This window comes from Neolamprologus brichardi, chromosome 6, assembly GCF_056152115.1.
Source record: "Neolamprologus brichardi isolate AB-2024 chromosome 6, ASM5615211v1, whole genome shotgun sequence".
Classification (NCBI taxonomy): domain Eukaryota; kingdom Metazoa; phylum Chordata; class Actinopteri; order Cichliformes; family Cichlidae; genus Neolamprologus; species Neolamprologus brichardi.
The window spans coordinates 28,765,774-28,779,615 of record NC_142109.1 but is presented as its reverse complement, the minus strand read 5'-3'; the positions used below and the strand labels follow the sequence as shown (position 1 = coordinate 28,779,615).

The 13,842-nt window shown below is 38.2% G+C and overlaps 3 protein-coding genes across 3 annotated transcripts; 1 reads left to right on the top strand and 2 right to left on the bottom strand.

Annotated features, from left to right (window-relative positions):
* Positions 1–321: 321 nt before the first annotated feature.
* LOC102783020 (ras-related protein Rab-40C-like) lies at positions 322–6,816 on the bottom strand. The gene is made up of 6 exons (XM_006790651.3): positions 6,098–6,816; positions 5,936–5,996; positions 4,580–4,640; positions 4,407–4,484; positions 3,205–3,427; positions 322–2,303 (listed from the first exon to the last, which is right to left on the bottom strand). Exons 1-6 carry the CDS (start codon positions 6,249–6,251, stop codon positions 2,002–2,004), a joined length of 879 nt encoding a protein of 292 aa, XP_006790714.1. The 5' UTR covers positions 6,252–6,816; the 3' UTR covers positions 322–2,001.
* Positions 6,817–7,558: 742 nt separating this feature from the next.
* On the top strand, positions 7,559–10,186 carry zp3c (zona pellucida glycoprotein 3c). The gene is made up of 8 exons (XM_006790650.3): positions 7,559–8,125; positions 8,198–8,304; positions 8,389–8,492; positions 8,983–9,166; positions 9,246–9,369; positions 9,445–9,533; positions 9,619–9,692; positions 9,887–10,186. The coding sequence occupies exons 1-8, from the start codon at positions 7,559–7,561 to the stop codon at positions 10,051–10,053; spliced, it is 1,416 nt and encodes a 471-aa protein (XP_006790713.3). The 3' UTR covers positions 10,054–10,186.
* On the bottom strand, positions 10,116–12,466 carry LOC102782432 (inositol 1,4,5-trisphosphate receptor-interacting protein). Its single transcript, XM_006790649.3, has 2 exons — positions 12,381–12,466; positions 10,116–12,103 (listed from the first exon to the last, which is right to left on the bottom strand). The coding sequence occupies exon 2, from the start codon at positions 12,089–12,091 to the stop codon at positions 10,202–10,204; it is 1,890 nt and encodes a 629-aa protein (XP_006790712.2). The 5' UTR covers positions 12,092–12,103; positions 12,381–12,466; the 3' UTR covers positions 10,116–10,201.
* Positions 12,467–13,842: the final 1,376 nt, after the last annotated feature.

The window sequence follows — 13,842 nt, the reverse complement described above, 5'->3', positions numbered from 1 at the left end:
GTCTCGCTCCAGCTCAGAGGCAGAAGCAGAAGCAGCTCCCCTCGTCTTTTCATTGGAAATGACCCTGCAACCTTTGGGTGACATTTGACCGCTGTGCATTCATGCGCTCCTAGCCATGTTAGACCGATATCCAAAGCTGGCCAATACCAAGAGAGCAGCTAATCAATTCAACCCCCCCACGGGATTTAATGCCTCTGACCTGACAAAGAGGACAAAAATACTCCCACAATTCCCACAGTGAACTTGATAAATGTCTGAATGAAATGTTTTCCCCAATCTAGAGCACACAAGTAAATGAAAATAAAAATGCAACTCCTTAGTTTTACTCTTTATTTTGACTGTTTTTGATGGAGACAAAATAAGAATTAAGGCTTCATCCCAATACACAGCGCTGATAGCAACAATCATTATCAAACATTTACATATAGTGCTTTAGATGTTCACCCAAGAGTTGTTAATCCATTGTTCTGGTCTCAATAAATCACATAGAACAGGAGCCAATAGCAAACATGCACCAATTTTTGTAGCCCCCCCCATTAGCCGAATACATGTATTTAACCATGAAAATGCTGAGGTGGGAATTCACCAATGTTCTTTGAACGTGGAACAAAAATAAGAGTACAGATCAAAATTAAAATATTTGTTTAGATTGTTCAATTAATAAAAGAAAACATCAGTAGCCATGGTTAAAATACTTAACATCCTTTCTGAAATCTTTATCCAACCTTACATTGTGCTTGCATTATATCCACGGCACATCTGTAAAGAACGACTGTAAGTTCTTCTAGTATTCACACACATTTAACAATGCTGGAAAACTGCAGAAGTGCAACCAAATGTATGAAACTACTAAAGAATATTCCAACCACCAATTATTACAATCTCAAATATAACCACATGGCCACAGAAAGGTAGGTGAATACTGTTTTACATTCAGAAATACATATCATGTATATAAAATATCTGCAAAGCAACCAAATTAAAAGATTCTTCTCACCAACGCCCGTTACAGTTATGAAATATTAAGAACCAAGACACAAATGTTTAATGTTTTTTAAGATTAAACCCCCAAAATGAGCAAACAATCTGTACATGTTTTTGTACAAGGTTTTCTAATGAGCACAGAGCAATTGTTTAATAAGTTAACAGATTAAAACTGATCACGCTCTGGATGGTTTAATCCAGTTAAGCAGTGATCCAAGAAAGAAAACAAGCTTTAGAGGTGTAAAAAGTCAGAGCAAGTAAACAGTTGTCTGAAAAAATGACTGATGGAGATGCAGGATTATTTCAATGGGCTGAAATTTAAGTCTTGCCAACAAGCCAACTTGGCTTGAATTTTTTCAGACAGTTTTACAGATTAAGTAATGCCTCGACTAACATCATCTCTCAGTTAATAAATCATAAATTCTCTTTAAGCCCTTGGCTGCTTGTAAAAAGATTTTCTCATGACATTCAATCTTATTTTAAAAACTGTGAATTTTGAATAAGTTATGACAACTGAGGCTGGGAAAAAATGTCAATGACAGACAACACTGAAGCAGGTCTCCCCCAAACATTCAAAACAAAACAAGCATAAGAAATTCCTTCCCAAGACAATCACCACAGAACAAAACAAGAGCACGTAATGTATTTACAGTTTCAAGTCCGATTTTAAATACCAATAAACCTTAAAAAAGAAGCCCCTCTATTTGTTTGTAGTGTTAACCGGTGAGTTGTAATCCTCGATTCACATGTGTTGGTTCCAGGGGAATCTTATTCTACTTGATCACAGTGAGCCTCTGTAGTAGAGTACAGGTAAACGAACATCCACAAGATGGCACCAGCACGCGGAAAGAGATAACAGAAACCAACCATCCAAGTCAGTTCCCAAAAGGTCAAGGAAAGTTCACAGCTATATCCATTGCTGGCAGGCCTCCGTACTTTTCTCTGGCCTCATGACCTCTTGGAGCAACAACACTTTTAACACTGGCTCTATGGAGGAACCATCAGTCTGCTCTTTCACTATGATATCTTACAGTTTCCTTTAGGGGACAACGACGAGCTCTTTGGAGGACTCTGTGGAGGCCTGAAGGACTTTGAGCGCTTCAGGCTGTTAGCTTTGCTTCCACCACCGCTACCACCTGAGGCGGCACTGTTAGCCACAGAGTAAGAGCGTCCATGCATCATGACTGCATTCATGCCATTGGCCATGGAGAAAGACTTAAGGTGGGACTTGATGGCCACAGGGAGGGGAAGTTTGTCAATGAGGTGCACCGGTGTGCAGGAGACGATAGAACGGCAGCACAGATCTTGCAGACTGAAGACTGTGGAAACACAGGAATATGGATGAGCACGTGTCAGAGATCTGCAGTACTTATTAAGACTTTTCATTGTATCCATAAAATTTACTAAGCAAGAGAATATTCTGCGTAACAATAGATAGTATTAAAGATTTTTACTCCTGCAAACATCAGTGTAAACTGTGAATATACATAAACCGGACTATTCTGAGTAGCTTACCCAGAATTAGTATCTTAACTAAGAATACTTTTAAAATAATAATCTTATATTTTCTCCATTTGGGAAAAAACACACTTGTGTTGTCATGACATTCCAAAAAAAAAAAACTACATAAAATGTAATTATATAAATGAGAGTATATTTAATAAAACTATAAAAACTGTACAACAGAGCGTTTTAAATACAACATAAATAAAAATCTTAGTTTTCTTATCAAAGAGCTAGCTTGATTTATGTAGGGGCACAGTAGAGACTACCCCGCAGTAAATGCTAAGAAAACTATTGGCAGAAATGCAGACTGCAGATGACAATGTGGAGATCACTTCTTAAGTCTTATCTCTTCTGCCTTTGAGGAAAATTAATGGCTACCTAATATTTATTAGGTCCAAGTCCCTACGATAAGCAGAGTTTCACCTTTGATCAAAAAAAGCAATCCAGACACACCAGACGCAAATATAAATGCAAACAATGATGATGTCCACTACAGTGTATGATGTTCTGGGATTCAACACAGGATTCAGTACTGAAACTGATTTATTCACATCTGAGTAATAGAAGAAGAAATCTTGCAGCAATGCATCTACATGATCCACTTTCTGGAAGGATTTGTCTAACTATTACACAAAGAAAAACAAAACAAAACATGTTTTCTCCCTATTCTGGTTAGAAAAAAATAAATAAATAAAAATATAGTAACCAGCTCACCTCTATTGGGCCTCCAGAATTTCTCCATCCCATGCCTCATCAGCACGATGCGTGAAAGCTCTGTGAAGGACTCGATGACGTTGAAGTTGCAGAGCGGACTGACCTCGAAGAACGTCATGCTGTTCTTTTCTGCGTAAGCTCGTGCCTGCTCCGTTGGAACCTGCCGCTTGAAAGCCAGGTGAAGCCGATTTCCCACAAGAATCCGGGGCACACCTGGGGCATGCTGAAGGAAACAATATAATGTCACTGTAAAACTCGACCTGTAATGTGATACATGTGGACCAACATTAATAGTGGGTGCTGCAGTGATAGGCTAACTGTTGCTTGCATGCTTGGATAAAACACTGACTGGAAGTTCCACAGATTTACAAACCAATGAGACAGATGGTTTGTTACACAGAACCATCGAGGAGACATCTATCTATTGTAATACCTAAAGACATTATTATCTAGGTCCTCATAATTAACTCAACTGCCCACACCAACTGTGATTTGGCAACAAGTACATGGTTTTCAACAAGGATTCTCTCTGGACCACCCTTACAAGGTAATAATTTAAAAATCTACACACAAATTCAAAAGTATTTTCAAACCAGGTTTCTTTTAATTGCTTGAAATGCAAGTCACTTTCTCTCCAGTCCAGTTGAGTTGTGAAATATCTGTCCCATTACCACAGGGTTTTGCTGAAAATCATGTAATGATGTCGTTGCTGTATCATCAGTCAAGTTGGGTTGTGAAACGCCCGCTGTATTACCACATGGTTTTGCTGAAATACTGGTTTGTTTAAGCTTGAGCTACATTAAAGTTTTCTTCAATTGAAAAACTTAATAAATAAATACGTTACGCTGTCATACCCGTCATCAGTGCAGAGACTGAGATAGATGGCCTTGACAGTGCTGCTCGTTTTCCTAAAATTCATTTTTAAATTTGCCTCTCTTTTTTTTTAAATTACCAATATAAGTGAAGTTAATTTTGGTGCCTAGTTGCCTGAGGTTAAGGTTAGTAGCTGGCACTTGCATAACAGACGGTACATAAAGTACACACTATTAAAAGAGGTTGTAACAATTTGCCTACATAACTGAAATGTTTATAAACAGCGCTCTGATACACACTCTGCACCAGAGATTAAAAAAGAGGGGACATCATGCATCTATATATGCTTCCAGTATTTCTTTGTACTCCAGAGATTCGCAGGAAATTACCTCATCAATTTCTCTGATCCAACGGTCAATGCCATCAAATGACCAGCCATTCGTGATGTCATACACCAGCAGGATGCCCTGTAGAAGAAACATTTATTTATTAACATAAATATTGAATTCCACAATAAGAAAAAAATATATATATATATATTTCTAATGGCTTTTCCAGTCACCTGTGCTCCGCGAGAGTAAGACCTGAAGATGGTGCAGAATCTGCCTTGACCTGATGTGTCCCTGTTGAAGAGGCACATAAGCACAAGCTAGAAAAATAGGCCTACTCCAGGTTTGTTCATTTCTACAGCCATTACCAGCTTAAAACACTCTGCAGAACTCTTGAAATGCCTCTTATTTCCAAGAGAGATGGGAAATGGATGCAGTGATTTTTTGTAAAGTGCATACATGGAAATACAGTGTATAATATAATGAGTTTGAAAGTCAACGTTTGGCATAACCACCTTTACTCTTAAACATAGCCTGAACTCTCTTAGGGAGCATTCTTGTAATTCCTTTAGTTCAGATATAGTTCTCCAGGGTTTTTAGGAACATCCCAAAGCTCGTCTTTGGACGCTGGCTGCCTTTTGTTCATTTCTATGTCAACATGATCCCACACTGGTGATGAGAATTTGAACAAAACATCTACATTAATCCCTCCATGAGACTTGTTGGCACTGATTTTTAGTGCAGTTCTTGTGTAATTTGGCACACATCAGCTTTATCTCCCTGTTTTCCTGACAGCCACTCTTCCACTAAGCCCATTTTAGAAGAGGTTTTGGTGTAAAATAAATGGATCAACTGAAAGGCCAAATGCATATATCATGTGATGTGTCAGGTCTTTGCTTTCTACTTATTTCTTAAAGACATAACTTTCAGATATTGTTCATCAGGTGAAAATATTTTTTAGGCCTGCTACTCCTTGTTTTGTCCTGCACTGGTTTAAATCCCTGAATTTTTTTTAAAGAAGTACTACTCAACATGCTCTGATAAGCAAGGTTTTCATCTAATCACTTTTGGAACCATCTTGTTGGTGAGAAAAATACTACTGTATGCTTGTCAAAATGTATTCTCTTTGGCATTTTTGGTAGATTACTAAAGAAATTGATTAAATTCTGTGTGTTTTGCAACAGGCTGCTAGTTTTAAAACGTGTTAAAGATACAATTTAAAATCACTTCTTTATCAAATTGTCTTTTGTGGAGACAACATTAGTCTAACCATTTAGTTAAAAGTATTTTTAATGCTTGGATGATTCATAAATCAGTTTCAAATGGCTTGACATACAAAAACAACAACAACAAACACAAAACAAAACAAAGAACAACATTCCTCTAAAAATGTGCAGGCACAAGGAGTGGAATAAACACGAGTGAAAAAGCAGCCAGTGTTTAAAGAAACCTTTGAAAGACCCTCTGAAAGCCTAGAGAACTACTGCCAGAACTGAGGGGTTGCTCAATAATTTTTCTCATTATTATTCTTAATATTATATATTTATGTTAAAATAGTAATAATAAAAAAAAAGAAATGAAAAACTTACCATAACTCAAGTTTCACTCTCCTCCCATCCAAAAGAATTGTGGTGGTCTTGTAATCAATTCCTAATATCACACATAATCCAACACAAATCACATTACCGTTGGTCATATTTGGCTTTAAAGTCATCTCAAAATAATAAAGAAAAATCGATATTGATATTTACCACTGCTATACGCATAGGGAGACTCTACTGATCCGTCTTGCAAGCTGTCCAAGATTTCCCCCTTTCCAACATCGCTGTCTCCAACCAGTAGAAATTTCAGGAGATAATCGTAGCTCTTGACAGGACTACTCTGAGTCCCCATCATCCCACGCATTGGTTCCGCTTTACAGAGAGCCTTTTAAGCTCACCAGGCATCCACTGGAGAAACCAAGCAGTCCCCGAGTGCGGTACCGAAGGGAAGACGACCGAGGCTGGGCTTAGCTAATGAGTTAGCTTGTGCACTACTTACGATTTAAGTTAACTATTACCTTTTACTTCGCACACACTTTGAAAAATGCAGCTATTTCGTTATTCCACCGAATGCAATGGAAAAACAACCCCGCGATTTAGCACTAGAACCCCAATTTAGTTCCCGTTGATGTAACGTCAATATTAACTGATCTAAACAACCACGGGTGCTAGCTGGCTTGTTAGCTAGCCACCTAACAAAAACGACAGTAACGCATTCTACTACAAACTACAAGTACAAAATAAAAACGACTCTGTTTTGTCCTACATATAAATGTACTCTAATAAAATCAAAAGGCGATTTCTTCCCTTTGTTTATAAAGAAAATACCTACGAGGAGTATTCCACTTTGAAGCAAAACGTACATCCACAGTGTACTGTACTATGTACTATGTTGGAACTTCCTGGTAAGGAACTGCGTCACCATCATCAACTGCGTCACATCCTAGCACGATTTAAAGTTATAAAATTACAACAACAACAACAAAAATTATACTTTAAATCACAATTTCCTAAATACGATACGGTTATGAATTATCCAAACATGTGGACTCGTAAAAAGTACGCCATGCATCTGTATGAATACTATGAATTAACCGAACATGGGCAACTCCTGCTAAGTTGTAGCCTGTGTTGATTTAGCCAGAAGCTAAATAGAAGCCATTAGTTAAATGAACACCGTTTCCCTGTATGAAACAATTTGGTTGTGGGTATAATTTAGCTTTCAATTTGGGGAAACCACCAACAGACCAACATTAAAAACATAATAAAGAAAAATGGTGTCAAACTGTCAACCAGAAAGAAAATGTGAGAAATGTAATTGAATGTGTCGCTTTATTTTGACCATGTTTAAATAATAATAAAAAATAAATAAACAAAAAACACAAGCAAACAAAACAAAACAAATCATAAGCAAAAAATATCATCATAAAAAACATCAAAAAGGATTAGGAAGAAGCATAATTTAACACCACCTGCTTTCCACTAAAAAAAAGCTGATTATTGCTCACCACCACTCATTGGTTGGTACTGATTGTCATTTCTGGCAGGTGTGTGAATTCTTTTTGAACTGAAGAATACAAAAGCTGGCTGAAACACTGCCATTGTGCTGAACTTTATTAGGTGAAGGACCAGCAGTGCGAGGCAGCCACTGGAATTTAAAATATAGTAGTAATGGGGCTGATGCATGCTGGGTTTTTATTTCTGCTGTTTTGGTCTGCCTGTTTTCAGTTTATAGCTAAAGCTGAGTATGGTGTGTTTGGGCAAGATCCTGAATTAGACCAGGAAAAAATGGAGACAGTGGCAGATGAAGACAAAACAGAAGATTCTGCACCTAAAGATATACTCAAGAGGAGTGCATCACATGGAGATTTTTCAACACCTGAAGCAATGAAGTTACCCAAGTATCTCAATGTCCCAGCCTCCTATGACCGAAAGCAGCTTTTCAAGCCAGAAAGAGGAGTCAGGCCCCTTCCTGAATGGGCCAGGAAAATATTGCTTGCTAGTGCTCCTGTTGCTCCTGTTGCTCCTGTAACTGGAGGAGCAGAAACGGGCAGAGACAATGTGGTTGAAATTTTGTGCCATGTGGATAAAATGTATGTAAGAATCAGGAAAAGGGTCTTCAAATCCAGAGATGCATACAAATATTTGAAACTAGGTACATGCCCCGTTAACCAAGAAAATGAGCACTATTACTACTTTCTCTACTCTTTTGTAACTGGCTGTGGATTCAAGAAAGAGGTTGGTGAATATCCTAATGTATTTGTTTCATATTTTACTGTGACAAACCAAATGGAAATGTTTATGTTCCAGAGTCATGCAGATTACTTGTCCATCAGCAATGTTCTCCGCTTCAGACAAACCACTCCAGTTTTAAGGGAAACGCCATTTGAAATTCCTCTGCAGTGTCGGTTTCCCAGGTAAGATTTTTTTTTCTTTCTTCCAATCAGCCAAGTGTCCTTAATTTTAAATTGTCTCCAATTAATTCATTTTAACTATTGCAGGTTCTTTCACTCATACAAAGTTGGCTTCCACCCCAAACTGCGAGGAGGAACAGTTTTCAGAGCACTGAAACCAAAAAGAATTTTCAGCCTCACCCTTGTAGATGGTAAACATTCTAGATTAAATTTCATTGCTGTCCACAATTTGAATTCTTCAAATGGTAGGCCTTAAGTATGTTTTAAACTAAAGACTTTCAAATATGGCTGGTAACACTAAATATTAAACTCCAAAAGTCTTCTATCAAAGTGGAAAGTAGCAGCCAAACCTTTTTAATTCTAGGTATGAGTGCGGAAATAGAAATTTAACAAGCCTTTCTGTACAAGGACATTGTTTTAGAAAGTACACCAGAGACAAGTTTAAGTTCAAGCAAATCTTTATTTCATATACCACAACAGCTGCCTGTCTTTTATTTTGACATGCAAATGTACACTATGGAGCTATAACAGCATCGATACTGGTGAAAGCTTAGGGAAGGATAAAATGTTCCACAAACATTTTTCAGAACTCATCACAATGCTCTCAGTTAGCCAAACATATGCAGCAGCCTGATTTATTTTTGCCTTTTATTGTGCTTTGCCACTTTCACCCTACTAAAGCGTCTGGAAATAATGTCACTGGGACCAAAATCTACACCTTGGGACAGTCGATGTACTTTGAGGCCAGTGTACTTTACCACACAGCCAGCTCTAGAAATAAAAGGCTCTACATCAACAAGTGCTTCATGACCCCTTCCAGCAACCCAGACTCGACTCCTAAATATACAATCGTTGACAACAATGGGTAATAATTTTACAGTATCATAATTAAAACTGGGGTGACTTGCTGGGAGTGGATAAACCTGTCTGATCTCCAATTCTAGCTGTATGATTGATGGCAAGGTGATGCTACAGTCAAAGTTCCTTACTGGTAGCTCGAAGATGGTCCAGAGATTGACTGTGGGAGCTGTCATCTTCAAGGACCGTGCTTCCATGATCTCATCACAGGTAGCCTCAATAGGTTGTATAGAAATGGATGCCATGAAATGCATTATGTAGACACTAAATGCAATGTCTCTTTAGGAACAGTACTTGCACTGTGAGCTCTTTATGGGGTCACCTACTCCAACTCGTAATTCGAAGGCTTGTAACTATGATCCAGTGACTGGACGGTGAGTTGGCTAAACTGAAATTCTACAAAGTGTTACATTTGTGCTTGCTGTCATCAAATCTTTTGACCCCTGCTTTGTGTTTTAGCTGGAAAGAGCTCTACGGCCATGACACTGTGTGCGCTTGTTGTGAATCAACTTGCTCGTCACCACAGCAAAGGGGTAATTTTTAAATTTACATGAGATGCAATAGCTTTTCACTCAGCTAAGCTTGGCTCGTTGCAAGTTGAATGAAGTCTTTTTGATGCAAACTGACAACCAGACAGTCTTGCAGAACACTGAAGGCATGAAAGTAGTCTCACATGTGAGCAAATAAAATTTTAAACTTTTTTTTTTTTTTTTTCCCCCTCCACCAGCTTCTAGGAAGGTAATCTCGAGTCACTCTTGGATGGTTGACTTGACCAGTGAAGATGAACATGTGAAGTTTGAGCCCAAGATGAAGTCCCGTGATGCTGGCATGTTCAACTTGGATGACCCAGATGCAGAAAAACACAAGGACTTCCCAAACAATTGGGACCAATAATTTAATGTTTAAATGATCAGAATAGTTTTAAAAAGAGGCTTTATTTCTTGAACTCTGCACAGTATGCCATTACTTTATGAATGTACAACAATTTGTTTACTGTCAACGGTTCAATTGAAAATTAAAACTCTGCACTGTCTTCAAATGTTCAGTTTGCTCTTTCAGTATATTTTGCGTAATCATCAACCATCATGTATGCATTTCTAAGCATCTCCTGGAAATGCGTCATAGCATTCCTGTACATGCAGTTATGTACCACAAGAGGATGGAAGAGATTCACTGGCTTTGCTCTGATTAATTCAGCAGGAAGTTCAATAACCTCAGTTAAAGAATTGCCAATGAGAATGTGTTTCAGTACCTTTTTCTCAAGGCTTCTTTCTATAAAGGATAGCAAGTCTCGTAACCTAGAATCAACACAGTTTGCGTTCCAGTGTCTTGGGTCTGTGGTGAGAAGCAGATGCATTAGGGCAGTTTTGAAATGAAAATCCTTCAGAGCACTACTTCCTGTCATCGCCGTCTGCCTCTTGTGAAGGAAACGTGCAATTTCAAGTGCTTGAATATGACAAGCATTTTCAGGCAGGCGTTTCGAGAGATGTTCTAGGAGATGGTCTTCATAGCTGGTTAAGGATAGTCTCCAGAAAGTATCTAAATCACTTGAGGACCAAGGTGTAATGAAAAAATAAGCATCATTATTAAATGTAACCACGGGATTCATACTGAAGGTGATCTTCTTGCCTGACTTGAATCTGATCACTAGAGCACCAGGAGCATCAATATAGTGAATATTGAGCTCAAACTCATACTTGTGTGAAATCAGTCTCCATGCTTGTTTTATGGTGCTCTGAAACCATCTGGAGACCAGTGATTTTGACAAGAAAGGAGTGTTCTTCGAGCACAGAAAACCATCACAAACCTCAGTAATTTCTGTCCTTATGTTCTCATTGTGGTCAGAATGCAACAGGCAAACCATATCCTCATCTGCATCAGAGGTCTGACAGGGGCAATCTTGGGTTTTCTTATTTTCCAAAAGCTTTATTTGACCGCACACTGGCATATTTGAAAAATCCCCCCCTTTGTGGGTACAGAGCTGAATGTGAAAACTAAATGGCTTCAGTGGGGTCAAAGGGACAATGATATTACAGGCACTGAGCATCTGAAAGTCCTCAATCACCATACTGCCATTTTTACCACATATGGTCCTCATAGCGTCTAGTAGGTCATTTGCAAATCCTTCCAGAAACTCATCTTTCCTCCATTTCTTTTGAGATGATTCTTGAACGTATTTAGCATAAAAATCGTGAAGAGTGCCGATGTCTGGTAGCTGCACTTCATCAGCAGCGCACGTCACAGGGGAGGCTGCTACTTGTGTCGTTTGGGAATTCCTATTCAGGTATTTCCAACAGAAACGGATCATGGAAATGACTGAGAATGTGTTCCAAATGTACCAGAGGTAATCTCTTTCCCATTCTGCAATTGATCTCTCTGAGGTTTCATTTTCTGATGTCTTGACATTTTTAAAAGGTGTGTCTTGTCCTTTAGAACTAGATATTTCCTTCTCAGGTCTTGCATGCTGCCCCTGTGGTTTGCCAGGGTCTCCAAGAGAGCTGTCAGTATGGATATTTTTTCCTTTTAGCTCATTAGCATCTTGTGATGCCTTTAAAGCAGCCTCGGGTTCAGCATTATAATTTTTAGGCACACTTGGATCTGATTCAGCTGTGGATCGGCCCCGTGGTAATTCATGATTGGTGCCATGTCCTTCTAACTCTAAAAGTTTGTCTTTTTCAGTGACGTTTTGATCAGACTTCTGTTCATCATGAAAGTTTCTGTCATCTTCAGTCTCATTTTTGTCTGTGTGTATTTTCTCACTGACAGGTGGCATTTCCTGGTCGAGTTTCTCTTCCTCTCTCAGCAGCTTCTCTTCAGGCCTTTGCATGTCCTTGTTGACAATATCGTCCCATTCATCAACTCCAGGGTCATCCCTTGGACACATTAGGAGACCGAGACCCACCACAAACACTCTCAGCAGAGTTTCTTGCATCGTCAGTATTGTCTATGAGTGAATTAAATGGCAGCATTCAGTCAATTATAAAAATGCATGTGATTAATTAGTGATTATTAAAACAAAACACTACTGAATCTAAAACCTTGCAATTATCCATTAAAATAATTCAAAAACAATATTCCTGCTAGCAAATTCTACAGTGATGCAAGAAAACAGAGAACGAAGCAACTTCCTCTCTTTACTTATTTCTTTCTGTTATTACTTTATATGCTAAATACTAGATTACTTTTTGCACATGACATTAAAGGAGTAGAAGAATACGCACCAGAAAGTGTGTTTATCTCAAAAATGCAACGCACCGAATAGGTACAAAGACGGAACTAAGAGATCAACCTTGCACAGCCGCAGGTTCTGTGATCTCTTCCTATTTTAGATGTAGGTTGCCTTCTGTGACTTATTTCCTGCACACCCTGCCCATGTGCTCTGCTGTGACACCTTCCTGTGCAATAGACAGAAGAAAAGATAGCACAGACTTCCTGTCATTTCAACTGCAATTTCAAAATGTAAGAATTGAGCAATTACTTTGAATCGTTTAGACAGTTTTTACCAGTAAGCAGTATGAGGTTGTTTAGATCATTTCATAGTATACTATGAAATGAATGCATTTAGCCACCTACCTTTGTTCAAATAAAAACAATGGTGTTTTATATGCATGAATAGCAGAGAGTGCCTCTGTCTTTTATCTTCTTGTGGGTTTCTAACTGGTTTGTCAAGCTCTATTACAGTCAGTGGGTCCAGCTGCTCTAAAAGAGTTACGTGAAATAAAGTAATCAATATGTGATAACATTAGTAGTTATATTTTAAAAGTGAAGCTGTCGATTTGATTCTTCTGGTTTTGATTACGCAAGTGAGAACAGGCTGAACCCTCACCTCTTAGACAATTACATTTTCCAGCCAAAGCCACAGATATTTGAATGGGTTGAAAGTGTTTTTGCATGTCTTCGTTGTTACGACTGCACATTAACACAACTACACCCTCGAAGTTCGGGTTTCTCGAATAAACCTCACCACACACTGCATGCATATTAGCAAATAAAGGAATTCCCAGAAACGATGGAAACTATATGTTCCCTTTAACAGGTGTACTTTTGAGAATGTGGGGTGAATCAGAATTTGTTTTGGCATCACACTAAAGACAGGTGCCTATGAAGGGAGGGGCATGATGACAGATGATGCTGCTCGCTTTGGACAGAGAGTTCGAGAAGCACCTTTCAGTTGGTCAGGGCTATGATTGCTAAGTACAACAGCAAAACCTTTATTATGGATACTGTCCTTATATGATTTTTTAAACCTTTGATCTATTCATTGACTCTTGTTTAAAGAGGTAAGTGTATTTTATATATTTCTTGTATTTATTCCTCTATATTAAATCAATAACCCAGTCCACATTAAAGCTGTTTTAAAGTAGAAGCCATAGTTTACAGAGATTATAATATCACTTTTTAACATGGTGCATTTAATAAAATATGTTTTGTGGCCTAATTAATGAATATGCAGTAAGTTCCAAATGCTTTAAAGATAAGTAATAATGACTTTTAATAAATTTTGAGAGTCCAGTGTTGTGATATTTCTCTACCTACTAAGCCTGTAATTCAATAGAAAGAGGAATGCAGAACCAAAAGTCTATTTATTACTTACTTGACTGCTTAATAACACATATAGCTTTTGGCCTGATGGTTTATTTTCCCTTAAAATTTAACATTCAAATAGTTGTTTCACAGTATGGC